Consider the following 21,776-nt stretch of genomic DNA (forward strand, 5'->3'; position numbering starts at 1 on the left):
AGCGCAGTTACTGCATTTTCAGTTCTCCCCCCGCCCCAAACTCCAACCACCCTGCCCTGAGTTCCCACACCTGCCGACCCCTTGACTCCTGCACCCCCACATCACCACCTATTGCCCTAAATCCTCCTCTCCCTTAACCCCCGACCCTGAGCTCCCCTACACCTTTGCTAAGACAAAACATCAGATATCTTCAGATGGATAGGAGAGTACAAGGAAATAATGAGATAGCATTGAAATGAAATGAAATGGTCTTAGTATATTTTATACTATTTTTAATAATTGAAACAAAGATTATTTTCATACAAAAAAAACTACAGTTAAAGAACATATGACTATCTTAAATGTAAAAACATTAACATTACAGGGTTGTAATTATCCCATAAAAAAGCTTACAAACCCAGAAGTTAAGGTAAAACTTAAAAGAAATACAAACATATTTAAATATGGAAATAAACAGTAAAGGTATGTAAATAACATTAACTCTGTCCTGTATCAACATGATGCAATAATTTTTGTTTATGGTCCCAGATTATATTAAATTTACTCTAAAGACGTTGAGGACAATTGCAAAAAATTACTTACGGGTTCAGTATGGAGCAGAGATGATGTCTGGATAAGGAAGGTCTGAATGCTAAAGGGCATATTGTAAAATTAATTTTATCCCAAACTAATTAGTGGATTACTTGTACATTATCTTTGAATACAGAATGAATTTTCTGATACAATGCTGTAATTCTGGGGAAGATATGCTGTATTCTTCATACATAAATCAAATGATTCACCTCTGTGTTAAGTGCAAAAATCAGTGTTAACTACAAAGCTGTGACTGGAAAACCTCAATAATAATCTCAGAAAATGATGAACTGCACTTTATTGTTTACGAGCTTATTTGTTCCTTGAAAGAGGACCCATCAAACACAGATAAAAGTTTCATCTTCAGAAACATAATGGACACATTTGACTGCACACATTGTAGAACCCGGATAGTGACTGTGTCATTTTAGGACTCTATGGCACTTAACACTCTTTTTAAAACTCAACAAATAAATTAGTGATGCATTTCACATAACTGCCTAGGGGTCTTAAAGAGGTCCCTTAGACAAGATGGGTGTGGTGACAATATATTTTATTGAACCACTTTCTGTTGATGAGAAAGACAAGCTTTTGAGTTACACAGAGCTTTTCTCCAGGTCTGAGAAATTTAATCAGAGTTTTTATCTGTGATACTCTGATTAAGCTTTCCAGAAGAAAAGCACCATGCAAACTAGAAAACTTGTATCTCACACCAAGAGAAGTCTGTCTAATAAAAGATATTATCTCTTTCATTTTATTAATATCCTGGGCCTGATAGGACTAAAACACTCCATATTTTAAAAGGCTTTGCAATTTTCTGAAAGCTCCGATTTAACCTTTTTTCATGGAGCATCCTGTATTTGTCAGAAATAATTCCTTTTTGAGTGGCGAAAAACAAAAAGGAAATTTCAGACACACGCTGTTAAGTAGCAAAAGGGAAGAGAATAAGAAAATATATTTGTAAAAGAGAGAAGATTTTATAAATCCCACAAAGAGTAATTCCCATCCCTGACCCAAACCTTGGAATCATGCATAGACACCAAAACACCAGGAAGGGGGCACAGTGAACTCCTGCATTTAACCACCATGGCCTGCTTAGCCACGATACCCAGCTACATTGCTGGCATTGCTCAAGTTCCAAGGATAGAGAAAGGCAAGCCCCTGAGACGCTCAATGGGGCAACACCAGTTCAGTCTAAGCCAGCAAATGAAGGCACAACCAGTCCCCTGCCTGTGGTAAGCATGGCAGTAAGTATTGTCAGTCTGTTGACCATCAATTCTAGTACAGCCTAATAGCCATGTTGCTCACTGGAGGGGTGGGAATCCAACCAGGTCAAAGTGTGTACTGGCCTATGACCTCCCAGGAGATATGGGCCCAGCTCCAGCCCCATTCTGTCGCAGGCCCAAGGACTGAGCGGGGGAGGGAAGGAGCTTCGCTAAGGGTCCCCCTTGCTTGAATTACAGCTGACTACGGAGCCTTCTCCAACTTGATGGAGCCTGCTGTAGTGCACATTAATTCACTACCAGCCCTGCTTCCGTGAGCAGTCAGACTACCTCTGCTAAAGAACTGCGTAAGAGATCCAAGCATGTGCATTAAACAGCAATGAAGCCACAGCTGTCACAAGTGTCCTGAGTGCCTGTCAGACTTGGCTGCAAGAACGAGGGCTGGGGGAGCACAGAGAGCAGTACAGAACATGTGGGGACATGACAGCAGGAGAGGCGTAGAAGCAGAGAGGAATGGGAGGGATGGGTCCCTTCTAGGAAACTGAGAGAAATACAGGGCCTGTGAAGAAAGATGGAAATGTAGGCTGCATGTAGTTCCATGGAGGGGCCCACTAACAAGCTCCATGCACTTGTGCTGAGCTGGGTGGCCATCTTAGTGTAAGATGCAAAAATAACACATAGATTAAAAATTAGAGAGCTAACAGAGTTCTCAGAGATGTAAATCCAGTGAAAGCTGGATTTAACAGATAAAATGTAGGAACTCTCAGACACCTGCAGCCAAGGGCAATCACTCCCAATGACAGGGTACTAACTGGGAGCAGGGAGAGAGATTTTTCTCCAAACCTACTAGTGTTGCAATGTAGGGATGTATTAAATAACTTTCCCTATGCCCCATAGTTGACTCCATTAAGGAAGAAAAATGGTCTGGGAGGGACCAAATCACAAATGAATTAAGTATAATTGAATGGTTATTGCATGGTATCACTACAGAGTTAAGGTTATTTGGGTGCCTTAGTGTTAATTAGGTGCATTAACATGCTGATATTTCTTTTAAAATGAAATTTAAAGTCAGCATATTTTGGAAATCACTGGAATATTCCTGTAATTTTGTACACTTATTACTGGTATTTACTCCTAACATAAAATCCCTCAGTCTAATTTTTGTCTTGGAATAGACATCTTCCAGTAATCATCATATACAGTATAGACCTCAATAGCATTAAGATGGAGAAGGGCAGAGAAATTGTGTTCAGAATGAAAAAAGGTGATAAAAACCATGTGGGGGGGCCTAACACATTGAAGAAATAACTCAAGAAAGTTCCTCATTGTACAAATATTACCTACATTTTGTTGCCACTGATCAGTTATCTGCTGTCCATGGGGACATTCAAGTAAAAATTACCTAGAGTGTGGAGAAGAGTTCAGATTGTATAATTGACATTTTCTGATAATGATTCAACATTCACTTATTGGCATTTATTTTTCCCCTTCTTCTTGGCCCCTTCTTCTTGCTTATCAATGTCACACACAACAAGGAGGGTCATTCCATTACAAAAACCTGAAGAGAGGTCAGAACTCCTTCTCTGTAGAACTCCCCACTGATTCCCAATCAGCGACTGAGATTCAATCCTTAATATTTATATGAGGCTTTTCTTTAGTCCAAGTTTATGAAGCATTTAACTAATTAGTCTTCATTTAGTGCCTGATCTTCCTGTTCTTACTGACTGCAAAATTCCTGTTGATCTCTCTTGGAATTTTGTCTGACCAAGGACTGGGAGTTCTATCTCCTAATCAATTTTGTGTTCAGCTCAGTAGTGCTGTTGCTGCAAAGAAGGCATCTGAAATAGGGTTTGTTGTAAACCCCTATTTCTGTAGCGCCCCTGTAGCCAGAGAAGCAGCTGTCCCATTGCTGACATTCTCCCTGCCAGGCATTCCAACTCTCTGAGGTAACAGGCTACAAGCATACGGGTTTCACTTTAATCTGTCAGCGTATCCTTCCGCATGGATAGAGCCAGAGGAACGCCTCCAGCAAGAGAAATTACATGCACAGGGAGAGCGAGCGAGAGAGGACTTGGAATACTGTATTCCAGAAAACTCATGTTGTGGCCAAGCCTCACAGCGCCCTTTCCTGTCTGCAAAGCTGGCTGCTGCGGCAGGTTTATTTGGCTGCAATATTGTTCCCCTCCCCGACTCTTTACCCAGTGGAATGATACCCAGTGGAATGCTATCCAGAGCAAGGGCTTTGAGACAGGAAGTGAGGCGTGTTTTCACTATGAGTGATCTGAGAAGCAGGCGGGTGAGCGGAGGTAGCAGCTGTTTCGTGCAAGGGGCGCACAATACCCCCGTTCCCCAGGAATTTAGATGAGACGGCTTCGGGGGAAGAGCTCTCAGCGGTGCTGATGGGGGTGTCACAGCTCACGATGTGGGCAGGGACACGCGGTGGCTTTGGATCACTGCAGCAGGTAATGGGAAAGGCTCGGGCACTGTTGGAAATAACATGTTCTTCCCCTCTTTGTTCTGTGCGTTCAGGCTACACGGGCTTAGGCATTTCCTTTAAGAGAAATAAAAGCAGTCTGGAGAGGCGAGGTCAGTGTAGCTTTCAGGGCCTTTTCGCTCTGTGTAGAAGAAGTTTGCGATGTGCGCATTTGGCTCTTACTCTTACCGTTAGTCCAGAAGTAAGTAAAACCAGCGGTTGACTGGTAAAAATGTAACAAGGCGAGGGAAGTGGTTTTGTTTTAGGCTTCGTTCGCCTCGTATTTATAAAATAAGTTTATACATTTAAATAATTGAAATAGCAGAAACCTAATTTCTCCTCCCTGTGTTGCACTTTTATGTTGCAGACTGTCTGTCATTCCTGTTATGATGAAATGCTTTACAAAGTTAAATGAATTTAAGAGGTCCTTGGTAATTCTGTTTGGTTTGTGGCCAGATTGTGCTAAATTCTTATCTAAACTTTGTGTCGCATGAATGGATGAATGTAGCAAGTGAAATTCTTTTTTGGCTGATGTATGAAAATTCTAGGCCTACTAAATAAAGACTTGTAATTTCAGGAGAGTTGATTTCATTTGCAAGCATTGGCACCTTAACTCGGTTCTCCCTCTCTTTTTAAAGCATAACAGTATATATACACACACATTTGAAGTAATGCCCAAGACAAATATGAAGCAGATGGTAGAGCAAAATGACAGCTGCTAAATGAAAACAAAACTGGCCAGCAGTTACTTATTGAATGACTGTTGGGCATTATTCCCCAAATCATGTTCTTATTTGTTGGATACAAGTGTATTTTACAATATGTTAGGGGCTATGTATGTGATATGGATTGAAAATTACATACGTGTAATTACTTAATTTCACTATAGCTTTCCTAAAAATAATCTTATAAAGTGAAAATAAGCATGTTTCATATGTAAGCAAAAATTACCAAAAATATAATTCAGATAAAGTGAAAATTAGTTTGTCATCGCCAGGGAAGCGTGCAGAGAATACAATATGGCCTTCAGAATGTACCTGGCATGTTTTGAAAACTCCTTCCTATTTAACAGAGTAAGAAGTCTTATATAAAATTCACTCCTGTGCATAAATCTAGTTTTATTAAAGAAATAACTAACAGTGAGAATCCAGGGAATCTGACACTTTCATTAAGTAAACGTCATTTGTCAGTCACTTTGGAGCTAGTGCGTTACATAGCACCCAAATAACATCTTCAAAAAAAAATCCTTAGAGTTAAAAAGACTGAAAGTCGCTATTGTTTAATTGTATCCTTTTAAAACGATGTAAAACAGACTTAAAGTTCTGAGAAAAACTGACTAAAAGCTCCATAATTTGTTTTTGGTTTTGGAACTAGAAGAATGAGACGTGCATAATCTATTCAATAACAAGACACAGGAAACCGAGCTTGGTCAGTGATCTACAAGTTTCACTGCAAGGAATAAATCCACTGGGGGATTCTGCCCTCAGCATGCAGAAACGCTGCAAGGTTCTGTCTGTGGAAACTTTCCTGCATAGTTCTTCTATATAATGATACAATGCGGATCAGTGTACAGAGCAAACAGGAAAGCCTGGAAACCCCACATCACCCTAGGCAGGGAAATCTTATTCCATCAATTGTTATTGCATTCTAGTAGTAATTCACTACTTAGAAATTTGTTAGGTATTGCATATGTGTACAGGGAGACAGTCCAATACAGCTTACCTAATTACTTGCAGTCTTCTGTAAGTATGTTACATATAATGGCACAACTTGCTCCAAATCATTAGGAGCATTACCATGCAAAAAGGTCTTGGAGGGTTTCCTGATGCGGGGACTGAAGTAGGTCACTGAGGTGCTGCTTCACCTTGTCTTCTGTGTCATGGGGTTGTCTGTCTATTTTTGTCTACTTTTATTGCCATCCATAGTGCCTAACAAAGGGGAACATGGAGCTCAGTAGGAGTTTGTTTTGAATTTTCCTGGATGGAGTCAGAATGATTTTATATAATAGAGATTGCCTATCTCCTAGAATTGGAAGGGACCTTGAAAGGTCATTGAGTCCAGTCCTGTGCCTACACAGCAGGACCAAGTACCACCCCAATGAATTTTTGCCCCAAATCCCTAAATGGCCTCCACAAGGATTGAACTCACAACCCTGGGTTTAGCAGGCCAATGCTCAAACCACTGAGCTATCCCTACCTCCTAATTCAAATATTTATATGTTTTAAGAAACTAAAAGGGAACTGTGTGCTTCCCTCATCAAAATTAATCTGTATTATGGAAATAACGTATATGATTTAACAAACTGCGAGGGGAGTTGTCTCAGAAATCAATACTTTTAGAAATATAATATTAACACATGCTAGTCCAAATAAATGTTGTTTGGAAGACTTTGGAAATGAGTTGATGTTTTGATTCTCTCCAAACTGTGGAAGAGAGAAATCACGTGCAATACTTTGTTGACAAAATGATGTACATGATTTGACAAACTTGTACGCTTTTACCCACAGTAAATATTTGCTGCCATACTACAACACTGCTAAAAATAAGACTTGATGGTAAATACTGACAGGTCTTTAGCTACTGTGATAGAGCAGATAGTTAATAACTGCTATCACAGTTAATGTTGCAGAACATGTTGTCTGTAGCAGTCTGGCGTTTCATTGATGATTGGCTTAATTATTAAATTCCATAGTGTAGTAACTAGTACCTTCAAGGCTAGGTTTTTGTAGCACTGAAGCTAGGCATATGGCTTGATAATTACAGAATCACTTTTTGCCTAGGTACAGAGTTAATCTCTAGTTCACAGATACATATTTAATTTGTCTCCTGTATCTATAATTCACTCTTACTTTGTCCTGCTTTTTCAGATTTTAAACATTGCTGGAGTAACATTACTTTTAAAAAGATGTCCTCCCTCCATAACTTAAAAAAAAACAACCTTTAAAGTTAAGGTGGATATGAATCTGCATTTTAAAAAAACTGGCAACCCCCCTCCCAGTTTTTCATTTAAAAGAGTGTTTGTAGGCTTGTATTATATAAAAGCTGATACTCCTCTTCCTGAAGTTTCAAGTGTTGAAATAAAGTTACCAGAAAACTAGAGGAGACCAAAAAAAAAAAAAAAAAAAAGCAAGATGTGTAATGTCCTGTGGTTTCACATGAGCACCTGAATGACATCATTGCCCTGACCTAGACACCAGGAATCTCATCCCCAGGAAAACCAAGAATAATAGGAAAAATAAATTGCACTGGAGGAATCAGCCACACTTGCCCCGTTAACAATGCATAATGCTAAAGGGGAGCACATCTGGAGGCCTAACTAAAATGGGCACTGCCCCTTTAAATGCTCCCCTCCCTTTGTAGGCCAGGGCTCAGGGCAGCTTCTCAGGATTAATGGGTTTCTTACATGTCAAGAAGCTGCTGTGGGTGTGGGGACTGATGCCTCAGCCCTTGCCCAATACTCAGAGCCTCTGTAGGGGAGTCTCCCTTTGACAGCCCATGTTCTGAGCCCCTCTTCAGGCCTCCCGAGGTAGGGACTGGTTCCCTCCCTATTGATGGGGCTTCTCTGTGCCAAAAGCCAGAGAGCTCTTTAGATGTGAACACATCCAGAAGGTCCCCAGAGTCTGACACCAAGTACTTGTGAGTCACCAACTTAGTGGGGCTAGTCCCAACAGAGAGAGTGAAATGAAACTAACTTTTTCAAGCTGCGGGCTCAGATAATCAGTGTGTTGGTGATATGTGCAGCGTGTTGTTTGTCTTGGGTCGGTAGTTTCAAGATTTATGTTTGGTTCCCTCCTCCCCAGGAATGTGATTGCGTGTCAGCAGTATACTACGTGAAGCCTGCCTCTGTGTAGCAATTTCATTTGGAATGGAGTTCTAAATACTTTATAAACCTTACTGATTAGTGACTACCCATACTATTTATACACATGAAACACAGTAGTCATGGCATAGAGAATAAATATTCTTTTAGGAAGTGTTGATACCTTCCCATCCATTATGCATGCACATTTTCTAAACAGTCAATAGTTATAATAAATGATGTGCAGTTTATTATAGGGAATTGGTCTGTGAGAAAGTATTTGAGAGAGGGTAGTAACTTTCCAGACTTACTTTTGAAGGGTTTTCTACTTGTAGGAGGTAACATGAAAATTGTTTCTGGGAGACATGACATGATGGATGGTGTCAATGAAATTGTTCCAGCTTATACATTTCTAGGAATAAATCTGTTTTTTAGAGATTTAGAAAATAATTGTTTCAATCACAATTGAAATGTAATCCCATGTGGTGAGATGGAGGGGGGATGACTGGCAATTCCTAGCAACCTGTAACACAGTACCACTGTTTAGAACACGAAATAAAGAACATTGTAGCTAACAAGGTACAAGGAGAATTAAGGAGGTTGAAATATAACAAGCTGAAAGGGAATCTGGCTATGGTTCTCTCACCCTCCTGCACCAAACCAAAAATCCCACCCCAATGAGGCCACCCCAAACTATGACATTTCTAATGACCCTATGATTTGGTTCTCCATTTTGTCCAAGATAGTGCCTCCAATTGCTTGGAGCTCCTAGGACTATACTGGTAGAGACCAGCAAATCTGTAGATATCTACTTTATATCTGTGGATATCTGCATCTGTGGATGTGAATCTCCATGGCTCATTTTTGTGGATACAAATTTTGTATCTGCTCAGGATTCTGAATTGGAGCACAGATTAAGTCCCGAATTGGAGAAAACAGTGCCACCTACTGACTCTCCCTCCAAAATAACCAAAGCACTTAGCTTTTTCCTAAAGGTGCCTGAACCAAGTATTGATCTGTTTTATGAAGTACCTGGCCATTTTAAAGCTCTTCTTTAATCTTTAAAACATGCTAGCAGCATTTGTTAAAAATTCATTCCACTATTTGGCAGATGACTAAGATAAAATGCGACTTACAAAGGTCATTCTAAGAGTCTATGGCGAACCAAGAATCTTGGATCCTGTCTCACTGTTATAGACCGTACGCCAATCTCTTTAGTGGAGGAGAAAAACAGTGACTAGGTAGATTTAGAAAACATAAGTTTGGGTGTGGTTTTCCCATGGTTATAATTCCCCTTTTAAGTAAATCGCTTCTGGACTCTCTCCCTTCTTGTAGAGCTGCTCTGGAAATTCCCTCCAGTTAGAGCTTGGTGGAGGACCTGCTCTTCTTTAATGGCTGCTGCTGCTGGTTGATTGGCTGGATACTTCCAGGCTCTTTATTTCTTGGAAGAAGACCAACTTCTATTCATTATCAAGTGTGGTGAAAGCTTTTTATCAGTGTGCGGGGAAAGATGCCGTTACCTTTTGGGCTCAAACTGAAGCGAACTCGACGTTACACGGTGTCCAGCAAGAGCTGCTTGGTGGCCCGCATCCAGCTACTCAACAATGAATTTGTGGAGTTCACGCTTTCTGTGGAGAGCACCGGGCAGGAAAGTCTGGAAGCTGTGGCTCAGCGACTCGAACTGCGGGAGGTAAGCAATTTGATGACTACGGGCCATGACTTCTGTATCCTTCCCTTGAAAGGGGTTACCCATTACAGTGATCCCCTACCATTTTAGACTAGTGGTTTTCAACCAGAAATGGTTTGTGGGCCCCTAAAAAATTTCAGATGGAAGTGTGGACCATTTTGGAAATTTTAGACATAGTCAACGGACCTCTGGTGAGAATCACTTGCTCTATGGCAACGGTAACCTTTTCTGGACCCCTTAGTCTGCAGATCCCCAAGGGTCCATTGACCCCTGATTGAAACCATTGTTTTATGCAATTCTGTTACTTTACAAAATTCCCTCCTGTACTGGCCACACAAACATCTACCATGTTTCAACCCTCAAGCTTCATGCCATCCAAAAGAACAATGGTTATCACTTCTCGTACAGTGCAGAGTCTAAGACAAGTAATGATTATTTTTGCCTGAATAGATCATAACAGAGGGATACAGGAAGTAGTGTATGCTTTGAAAGCAGGTGTTAATTTAGAGTCTGGTTTTTTCCCCCCCTTTTAATCAGTTAAGTGTTACATAGATTACATGAAAGAAGTGGTTCTTTAAGAAAGAGGTATTTGAATGAGTGGGGTCTCAGCATTGATGCGAGGCAAAACCTCCCAAAGTACGGTGGACTGAGTGAATATGTGAAAATATACTCATTGTATGTATGTTCAAGCCAGATAGATAAGCTAGCAGATGGCCCGTTAATTGCATAGTGGGCCAGGTGCAGATGCTGACTTCCACTAACTAAGTATTTGCATACACAAATTAGTTTTGAAAATAAATTTAACCATTTTGGAGAACTCTCCAGTAACTCAGATTTACATCTGTCCCACACAAATATGTTTTTTAATTTTGATTTATTTACATCTGAGATGCTGAATTGTGAAACTGAGCTTTTAGAATCTTTACCTAAGTAGAACCTTTGTTCTCTTATATCTGTCTTTAAAGGCACACTATTATTGTTGTAACTCCATTAGCTTCAGTCCAGTGGTACAAGAGATGAATTTGACCCCAAGGGCTGGATGCTGTTGACACAGTTGGAAATTTGGCACACTTCCCAGTCCAGCTCCTTGCAGTAAGCACTGTCTTGTGTATTTTGTTCAGCATTAATCTGACTTTGTTTGGAGGTAAAATATAAACTAGAAAATGTACAAGACAGAATTGGACATATGTTGCTCTGTAAAACTAGAAAAGAGATGCCTCTTAATGTTGCTTTGCGTGAGAGCCAAACATAGACAAAATCCTAGACTGTAATACACAACAAAAATGGGAAGAGCAAGCTGGAAAGATATAGGATTAATCTCTTTAGTTAATTAGTAACTTGTTGATTTCTCCAAAATATTGTAATAATTCTAGAGCAAACAAACATTATGGGTCAGTTCTCTAAACAGTTACTATTGGGCACAACGTTAATTACTTTAGGACTGCTTGTGGTATTAAATATTATACAATAGCAAATATTTCCAGAAATGGGCTCATATTCTGTATTAAAATGTTTTGATAAAGTAAGTACAAAACAACTGACTTATCAGTACTTGCTTATTTACTGTCGGATCCATTAGCATACATCTGTTGTAGTTTGCCATCAGTTGTTTTTCTAAACCTTAAATTTAATATACATCTTTTCTGCAGCAGTTACTAATTCACTGTCTTGTGTTCTCACCAAACTATGTTGTACCTGAGGTGGGGCAGACATACGAGAAAAGTTGTTGTTTTAGGATTGTAGCAGACTGTGTATCTGTTGATGGTTGATGTGTTAGTGAAGGTTAGTGAGACCTGAAAATAGATTGGCTGTGATTGTCAATTTAGTCTCTTTACTGTAACAGGTGGAGATCTTCTTATATCTAGCTTACACAAGAGTAGTGTCATGAACTTGATGTCCCATGGCACCTATTTGGGGTGGGGTAAAACCCTGTGCTTCAGTCTTCAACACTCAAAAGCACAAGTCTAGGTGTGAGAATCTCAACCCTCTGGCTTTTCCTTCTGGGGCTCTCATAGGTCCCCATGGTGACAAAAGAAACCAAACTAACTTCTGGAAACTGACAGCAGGCCACCTGCCTGCAGAAGGCTTCTAGCATCTGTAACACAGTTCAGTACCCTCAGGCAAGTCACTCACAGAAGCTCTAACCCAGCCATTCAGGATCTGGCCTACCGTATGCTCAGGGAGCTCAGATTGACCATCATGGCCATGCAAGCAGTCTTTGTCTTTAACTGCTGCACCACACTCTACAAAAGCTGAGGATAGGAGGTCTACTCTCCTTACAGTACTGCACCCAGCTGAGCAAGGCTTGCTTTTTTTTTTTAAAAAGGCCCTTCCTCCAGGCCTGAGGTGCCATAAAGATACAATGGGGCAGGGCTGCTTAAGTTCATAAATGCACTTAAACATCTTCTTCGGTGCAAGGTTTGTATACTCCATCACATATAGTACTGTCTGCTAGGGATGTGAAATCCTGTTTAATTGGTTAAACAGGGGAGAGAAAAGAGAGGACTGCTCCATCCAGACTGGAGCAGCTGTGTGCCCCTGGCGGGTGGGGGATTTTATCCAACTCCCACCAATTAACCATAACCGGTAAGCCACATGTGTTAAGGGTAAGGCTTACCAGTTAACCTTTTACATCTTTACTGTTTCACCTGCTTGACTTGCTCACAGTTATCAAATCATTTACCTGGTGCTGGAGTGTTAGGGCAGGGGTGTTGTGTCCAAGGCTGGCAGTTCTGCCTAGTTGCGATGCCATCAGGCAACTTGGTCAAGGGTAAGAGACTGTGGTTACTTTGCCTAACGGCTAGAGGCATGGCTGGGGGTAGAAGAAACTTGGTTCACTCTGTTCCACCAGCTTCTAACTCAGGTCCCTTCAAATTAATGGTTCAGATATATGCCCAGAGGCAAGCGCTGGGTCACTTCCTAACCTATCTTCTATTCCTCTGTCTGCACCAAGGGCCTGTCTCCCGTGACCAGTGCAACTTCCTAACCCTCAAAATACCAGTAGCCACACGTAGAGTAGCATTTTCTTCACTGAGTTTCCATTATTTCTGCTCCTTTTGGTTTTGCTCATATAGCATCCAGAAAATAATGGTAATTTCAGAAAATGAGATTCATATATAGTAGAACCTAAGGAATGGAAGTTCTTCTTAAGTCTGAAAGGTTTGTCATGCTGAACAAAACATTATAGTATCCTTTAAAAAGTTTATAACTGAACATTGACTTAATAAAGCTTTGAAACTTTACTATGCAGAGGAAAAATGCTGCTTTTACTCATGTTATTTAAGTGAAACAAGCATGAAAAGTTTTTTATTTATTCAAATATTTAAAATCTTTTTTAAACTTCCCTTTATTTTTAATAGTTTGTTGTACTTTCTTTGCTGCTGCTTTTTTTCCCCCTCTGTTGCCACATGATTGCGTACTTCCAGTTCCAACAGGTATGTGGTTTATAGGTCAGTTCATAACGCTGGTGTTCATAACTCTGAGGTTCTCTACTGTCTCTCTTCTAGGGAGTGTAAAGTTTGATTAAATTCTTCTGGTAATGAATTCTTGCTTGGATTATTTTGGCAGAAAAATGTGGTGCAGCAAAAGGAAGCTGATAAAAATCATCATTCTCGAGCATACCCTCAGAAAGTTTTATTTGCCTTTAAATGCTTGTAAAGTCACTTCTTGTCAGATTTGCTGAGCAACCATTAAAGAACTCCTGAATGCCCACTAAGTATAAGGCCCTCACAAAGAAAATTTTACATAATTCAGGACCTTGTTTAGTTCAGGCATTGTTTAGTTCAACAACAACAGCCTTTAGGCTTTGATCATGTGAAATGTTAACTGCCTCTTGCAAGATGACACAGATAATTATTAATATACTAGAACATTTACCTGACCTTGCTCAGGTCCTTAACTCAATTAATTTTTGCTTTTTGGAAAATAAAATGAAAATGTACATGCTTCATTTGAATCAATGCTTTGTGGTGGGGCAGCGTCTTGTAAGACCATGCCTGTTGGTTGGGCGGTTAGTTTAATTTTTGCCCAAGTATCATGAAAAATAGCAACGTCAGAGCATGGTTCAGGTATTGTATAGGGGATATGTATATATGATGACTGAACTATGCATCCAAACTTAAAAAATAGCCTTTTGCAACAAGATTTTTTAAGTGTCTATATTACAAAAAATCAAATAGTAAGATTCCTGAAATGTTCATTTATTCATTCAGTTTATGTTCACTTCATTGCATCATTTAATTACTTTTTACAAGATTTTGAGAAACAGCCTGAGGGTTTTATGTTAATACTGTATTTTTTTAACTTCAGTGAAGATAATGTCATTACAAAAGATCATTGTTTAAATCCATGGTTCTCAAACTGTGGGCCACCTGAGCTGGCTTAGACTTGCTGGGACCGATGGATAAAGCCAAGCCATACTACCCATGCCAAAGTGAAGCTAGAGGACTTCAGTTCTGGGCAACGTAGCTCAAAGATTACATGCCCCCAGCCTGCAGCTGAAGCTTTTGTGCCTCCTCCTCCCTTCCTCTTCTCCCACCTGGAGGAGGTGAGGCCCCAGAGCAGCATGATTCGGGCAGGCTCAGGCTTCAGTCCACTCTCTGGTGTAATTAAGTTTGAGAATCCCTGATTTAAATCATAATGTGCATAACTAAACACTGGCTTTTACCAATTCTGGCTTGTATATTAGCAAGGTAGTATGGTGTACTGGTTACAGCACAGAACTAGGAATCGGGAGACTTGAATCTGTTGTTGACTTCATCTTATGATGTGTGTATTATAAACTTAAAAAGGAAATATATTGAGTGGTGTTCCCAGAATGTGAATCAGAGGCAATATAATCTTTGTTCTCTTAAATCATAGACTCTGGGCAAGAAGCCAGTCAAAGCATGCTTTCATTAAATTCATCCTTAACAGTGCTTCCATGCAACTATTCTGGATATAATGAAAACCTAGGGACCTCTATCACAAGAGACAGTCCCAATCTTGCAGATATGAAAAAAGATTAACTGCTCTGGTTGTGAAGCTGTTGATTGCAAAAAGAATTAAAGGACACTTGAGGGAATTTTAAAAATAAACTTTCTTTTTTTTTTACTTTTTTTCTTTATTTCTGCTTTCTTATTATTATAATACTTCCTTATCAAAATGAAGAGGAAGATCCTGCTGGTTTCATGCAAGTAGAGTCTAGCATCATTGGAGTTATTTGTGTGAGTGAGGTAAATATTTGGCTCCAAGTTCTGAAAATGCTATAACAAAGGAGTCTATCAATAGCTAATGAGATGTTTCAGGAGAGGGCAGGAAGGAGTTGCGTGCCTTTATTTATTCATGTATTTATCTTGGGGCTGGACGGAAAGAGGAAGGATCAGGACAATGCAGAAGTCAGTGAGGCAGAATTCAGAGAGAACAAGAAATAAAATAATTTTACCTGTTCTGTAAATTTGTTATAAGCAAGTGTGTCCCCAAAGGAATGTTTCAAAGTATTTTAGTGTTGGTGTTGCTTTTGATTTTGTTTTCATATACCACTTTATTCAAGGTAATCGTTAAGTAATAACATGGATTATGTTGGACAAATTAATCCCTTTTATTGGCTTCCTTAAATTTATTTTACTCCAAACTCAAGGAATTGTGTTTTCATGTACTGATGAGTAAATAAAATCTTTCTTTCCAGCCCAGCAATAGAATATATCAGTATTAGAAAGATTGTAATTGCTGCAATATGAAGCATCTTGGGATGTAAGATTCACCAGAATAGATGGAGATCCTTTGTTTGAAATATATGTTCAAATTGAGATGTGTTTCTTGCTAAGTTAATTTGTGCTATAAAAATAACATCTCCATAACTAAAGACCTTGCTAGTTAACTTAGCTGTTTTGTCTTTCTGTTATGAGAAAAGCAAATAAAAGGAAAGTTTGGTGGTGAACTACTTGCAGCTGTAGGTGATGGTGGGGGGAGAATTGCCAATAAATAGCTCTCCTCCTCCAACCCTTATGTTTATAAAAGACCATCTCACTTCAAATCCATTCTGCACATGTCTTTGTGAGGGTTTGTCAAACAAACAGAAGCAGCTGCAGAATTAGGGTCCTTGTGACCAGTAGAGTGACTAGATGTCTGCTTTTTTACTGTAACACCGGGATGAGCACTAGGCCAATAAAAATTCAGTCCACGGTGCTGTGGAGCTGAGTCAGGGCTGTTCCATACCTGTCCTGGGGCACTGTGCTGCATCCCGAAGCAGTCAGCAAATCCATCTCCTAAGATGGTGGTGGGCCATGGGGCTCTGCACAGTGCCCCCACCCTGAGCACTAGTTCTGCATGCCCATTGGCTGGTTCCTGGCCAGTGTGAGTAGGGAGTGGTGATTGCGGGCAAGAGCAATGTGCATAGTGCGCCATAGAGACTCCTGCTGCCTCTGCCCAGGAGGCATATCTGCTGGCCATTCTTGGGGTGCCTCATTTCACGAGGCATAAGGGAACGGTCATCAAAGGCTTCCCTTGTCAACCGATCAGCGTCTAGACTGCCGCGCTGTGCCGGATCAGCTGATTGTCGGCACAGCGTGGTGGCCATTTTTATGTTAATGAAGCAGGGATTATTTAAATCCATGCTTCATTGACTATGTCGGGAAAACTAGTTTACATGGCTCCGTCGACAGAGCCATGTAGTCTAGAAATACCCCTTGTGACACCCTTTTAGATACCTGAAATCCGCTATCATGTCCCCTCTCAATCTTCTCTTTTCCAAACTAAACAAGCCCAATTCTTTCAGTCTTCCTTCATGGGAATCCCATACTTCTTTCACTTGTATATAGGCCTTGGAAGACTATTTCCAGTCTCTAGACCTTTAATCATTCTTGTTGCTCTTCTCTGGACCTTCTCTAATTTCTCCACATCTTTCTTGAATTGGACACAGTACTCCAGCTGAGGCCTAATCAGCGCAGAGTAGAGAGGAAGAATTACTTCTCGTGTCTTGCTCACAACACACCTGTTAATGCATCCTAGAATCATGTTGGCTTTTTTTTCGCAACAGCGTCACACTGTTGACTCATAATTAGCTTGTGGTCCACTATAACCCCTAGATCCCTTTCTGCCATAATCCTTCCTAGACAGTCACTTCCCATTCTGCATATGTGAAACCGATTGTTTCTTCCTAAGTGGAGCACTTTGTATTTGTCCTTATTAAACTTCATCTTGTTTACCTCAAACCATTTCTCCAATTTGTCCAGATCATTTTGAGTTATGATCCTATCCTCCAAAGCAGTTGCAACCCCTCCAAGCTTGGTATCATCTGCAAACTTTATAAGCGTACTCTCTATGCTGATATCTAAATCTAAATTGATGAACATAATGAACAGAATCGGTCCCAAAACAGACTCCTGCAGAACCCCACTTGTTACTCCTTTTCAGCAGGATTGTGAACCGTTAATAACAACTCTCTGAGAACGGTTATCCAGCCAGTTATGTACCCACCTTATAGCAGCCCCATCTAAGTTGTATTTGCCTATTTTATTGATAAGAATATCATGCAAGACCATATCAAATGCCTTACTAAAGTCTAAATATACCACGTCCACCGCTTCTCCCTTATCCACAAGACTTGTTATTCTATCAAAGAAAGCTATCAGATTGGTTTGACATAATTTGCTCTTTACAAATCCATGCTGGCTGTTCCCTATCACCTTATCATTTTCCAAGTGTTTGCAGATGATTTCCTTAATTACTTGCTCCATTATCTTTCCTGGCACAGAAGTTAGACTGACTGGTCTGTAGTTTCCTGGGTTGTTTTTATTTCCCTTTTTATAGATGGGCACTATATTTCCCCTTTTCCAATTTTCTGGAATCTTTCCTGTCTTCCATGATTTTCCAAAGATGATAGCTAAAGGCTCAGATACCTCCCCTGTCATCTCCTTAAGTATTCTAGGATGCATTTCATCAGGCCCTGGTGACTTGCAGACATCTAACTTTTCTAAGTGATTTTTAACTTGTTTTTTTTTTAAATTTTATCTTCTAAACCTAACCCCTTCCACTAGCATTCACTATGCCAGGCATTCCTTCATCAGACTTCTCGGAGAAGTCATTAAGCATCTCTGCCATTTCCAAGTTTCCTATTACTGTTTCCCCCTCCTCACTGATCAATGGGCCTACCCTGTCCTTGGTCTTCCTCTTGCTTCCAATATATTTATAGAATGTCTTCTTGTTTCCCTTTATGCCTGTAGCTAGTTTGAGCTTGTTTTGTGCCTTTGCCTTTCTAATCTTACCCCTGTATTCCTGTATTGTTTGCCTATATTCATCCTTTGTTATTTGTCCTAGTTTCCATTTTTTATAGGACTCCTTTTTTATTTTTAGATCATGCAAGATGTCCTGGTTGATCCAAGGTGGTCTTTTGCCATATTTTCTATCTTTCCTACACAGCAGAATATCTTCCTTTTGAGCCTTTAACAATGTCTCTTTGAAAAACTGCCAACTCTCTTCAGTTGTTTTTCCCCTCAGTCTTGCTTCCCATGGGACCTTACCTACCAGCTCTCCGAGCTTGCCAAAATCTCCCTTCCTGAAATCCATTGTCTCTAATATGCCGTTCTCCCTTCTACCATACCTTAGAATCAGGAACTCTATGGTTTCATGACCACTTTCACCCAAGCTGCTTTCCACTTTCAAATTCTCAACCAGTTCCTCCCTATTTGTTAAAATTAAGTCTAGAACAGCTTCCCGCAGTAGCTTTTTCAACCTTCTGAAATAAAAAGTTGTCTTCAATGCAGTCCAAGAACTTATTGGATAGTCTGTGCCCCACTGTGTTAGTTTCCCAATATATATCTGGATAATTGAAGTCTCGCATCACCACCAAATCCTGCTCTTTGGATGATTTTGTTAATTGTTCAAAAAAAAAAAAAAAAAAAAACCTCAGCCACCTCTCTGCCTAGGTAGGTGGCCTGTAGTAGATCCCAGCATGACATCACCCTTGTTTTTTCCCCTTTAATCTAACCCAGAGACTCTCAACATGCACGTCTCCTATGTCCGTCTCCACCTCAGTCCAAGTGTGTACATTTTTAATATATAAGGCAACACCTCCTCCCTTTTCCCCCCACCTGTCCTTCCTGAGTAAGCTGTACCCTTCTATACCAATATTCCAATTGCGTGTATTATCCCACCAAGTCTCTGTGATGCCAACGATGTCATAGTTGTATTTATTTATTAGCACTTCCAGTTCTTCCTGCTTATTTCCCATACTTCTTGCATTTGTATATAGGCATATAAGATACTGATTTGATCTTGCCTCCCAGTTCTGCCTTGTTTCTCCTTTCTCTCTGCTATTATAGCCCACACTCCCTCCCATTTCTGACCCATCTCCCAGGTCTCCATATTCTTCAGTTACCTGTGGGCTTTGGTTACCTGTCCCCGTCAAACCTAGTTTAAAGCCCTCCTTACTAGGTTATCCAGTCTGTATCCAAATATGGTCTTCCCCTTCCTCGAAAGGTGAATGCCATCCCTGCTTAGTAGTCTTTCCTGGAATAGCATTCCGTGGTTGAGGAAGCCAAAGCCCTCCTGGCAACACCATCTTCACAGCCAGGCATTTACTTCCAGGATGCACCTGTCTCTGCCTGGGCCCCTACCTTTGACAGGAAGGATCAAAGAGAATACCACCTGCACTCCAAACTCCTTGACCCGTACTCCTACAGCCCTGTAGTCACTCTTGATCCACTCAACATCACACCTCGCAGTATCATTAGTGCCCACATGGATGAGTAGCATGGGGAGTAGTCTCATCCAAACCCCTTGCCATAGGCCAGTGAAAATGAGAATTGGGGAGAGCCACTGTGGGATGGGAAGGGGTGAAACAGTGTTTTGTTTTGTGCCACTAAAAAGTTGGCAACCGTAGTGGTCAATAATGTTAACATCCACTTACTGCTTGTTATTTCTTTGAGGTGTATTGGGACATCATGTAAATGCATACAGCACCACTCAAGCTCTGGCATGCTGCAAGATTGGAGTTTCATCTTCCTACAGATTCCTGGGATGCATGACTTTTAAAGACTATGTACCCTGTCTAATGTACGGTCCTCTAAATTGGATGGGGAATCTCTGGAAATTCCACAGCATCTGGAAATTCCTCACCTCTGCTCTAAATCCTCTCTTCTCCAATGAGTGAATTTGTTTGGTTTTTGTAAAATATAAAGGCATGTCTACACATCAAATAACAGCTGTTATTTTGAAATAACTTCCCTAGCGTCTACACAAGACAACTGCTATTTTGAAATTAAATCGAAATAGCGGAGGGCTTATTTCGTGTCCCCCCCCCCCCAGTTTTGTTAAAGAGAGTTTGTGTTCATGAACATACATGTATTTTATTTGACATTAGGAAGGGGGGTTAGGGAGGGGTAAGTAGAAGGACAAGAGGGAGGAATGAGGCACAAGCGCCCAGTGGGGCAGACCAGGGAGGGTCTTAATGCTCCTTAGGGTGGAAGCTCTCTCGCAGGGCCTCCTGGATCCTGACAGCCCCCTGATGGACCTCCCTGATGTCAGCCTGCAGAAAGTGCTGCCAGGCTCACAGCAACGCGTCCACGAGAAGCACCTGAGTGCCCAGAGGCAGCTCTGTCTCCATGTTGCAGAGTGCTGTGGTGTCCCGAGTGAGGGCAACCAGAGCACGCCAAGACAAAATGCTATGCTATCCCTCATCCAGGTAGGCAAGCAAGCAGGGAAACTTGAGAACCGGGTGGGGGTGGGGTCCCTTTAAGCAGAGGCCTAAGATTGTGTGGCTGCTGCCTGAGGCTAAGTAACTCCTGACCTGATGCCCTGCTGGACATGGTTCTGGCTGGCCTTAAACGCGATTCAGCACCCACTCAGTGTGGATGTGCTATTTCAAATAGCCAAATGCTATTTTGAAATGCATTTTGTGTGGAAAAGCGTTATTTCAAAATATCTTATTTCAAAATAACGCTGTAGTGTAGATGTACCCAAGTGAAGAGTTTTCAGGGTCCTTTGTCACTCTTTTTTTTTTTTAACCACAAGAGAGAACATTGCGGCTCTTAAAGTTTATGTGCTGTTTGGAAAAACGTAAGCGAGACACCTTAAATTTCTTTAATGGAAGGTATATTACGTGTTTTCTCTTCACTGCCAGCACTCTTCACGTATCACATGTGCTTCTACACTGTAAGCTCCTTGTAGACAAAGACTTTCTCTCTTATTATATGACTGTATGCTGCTTAGCAAGGACGGGCCCCGGTACTGATTAGGGTCTCTTGCTACTACAGAAATGCAAATGTTTGTTGTTGTTATTATTATTTATTAATAATAATAATTAATGGACAGTAATCAGGAGGGCTTTATCTTCAAGACTGATGTTCTCCAGAAAATGTCAATCTACCCATTTTTAATTTTTTCCTGTATATCCATGACAAAGTCCAAATGATAAATCAGTAAAGATCCACTAATTGAATCCTCTTTTATATCCTGGTCAGACTCTACAATTAATCTGGTGTGTTGTCTCATCTATTTATAGTATCTTTGAAGCAGGCACCTTTTAGTTAATTTAATTTTGCTGTTGTTTAGCCACCAAGAAAATAAGATTCTCCTTTTTTTTCCATTTATTTTAAAAGGCATTTGATTCTGAGTGTTTCTTTATCTAGCTTTTATCATGCTTTCTCTAAATATCATATTTGACCACTTTGTACGTCACACAATACATAAACAATGAGGAGTCCTGTTGCACCTTATAGACTAACAGGTTTATTGGAGCATAAGCTTTCATGGGCAAAGACCCACTTCGTCAGATGCATGTCAGATTAAGACTAACACGACTATCCCTCTTATTCACAATACATAGGTTGTTAGCTAATTAGTTATTGCATAAATAGCTTCATTATCAAACCTCAAAGGAACATATGATAGTCTGTAGTCCATGATCTGTGACTTCTTACAGATGGGGAATTTATAATGTGACTGCAGGTTTAACCTCTCTAGTCAGCACCCTCAGGATCTGACCAGTGCTGAATCAGAGCATTTGCCAAACCACAAAAGGTCAATATTGTCTAACAACAGCAT

The 21,776-nt window shown here is 40.5% G+C and overlaps 1 protein-coding gene across 2 annotated transcripts in view; it reads left to right on the forward strand.

The window, feature by feature from the left end:
* Positions 1-3,837: 3,837 nt before the first annotated feature.
* The window catches only part of PTPN21 (protein tyrosine phosphatase non-receptor type 21), a 69,926-nt gene continuing 51,987 nt past the window's right edge, over positions 3,838-21,776 (forward strand). For both annotated transcript variants that reach the window (XM_075926744.2, XM_075926745.2), the window contains exons 1-2: positions 3,838-4,258; positions 9,404-9,758. In XM_075926744.2, coding sequence (XP_075782859.1) covers positions 9,579-9,758 — 180 coding nt within the window. In that variant the 5' untranslated portion in view covers positions 3,838-4,258; positions 9,404-9,578. The remainder of the gene's footprint in view (positions 4,259-9,403; positions 9,759-21,776) is intronic.

Source organism: Pelodiscus sinensis, chromosome 5 (assembly GCF_052426305.1).
Source record: "Pelodiscus sinensis isolate ZL-2025 chromosome 5, ASM5242630v1, whole genome shotgun sequence".
NCBI classification, from domain to species: Eukaryota; Metazoa; Chordata; order Testudines; family Trionychidae; genus Pelodiscus; species Pelodiscus sinensis.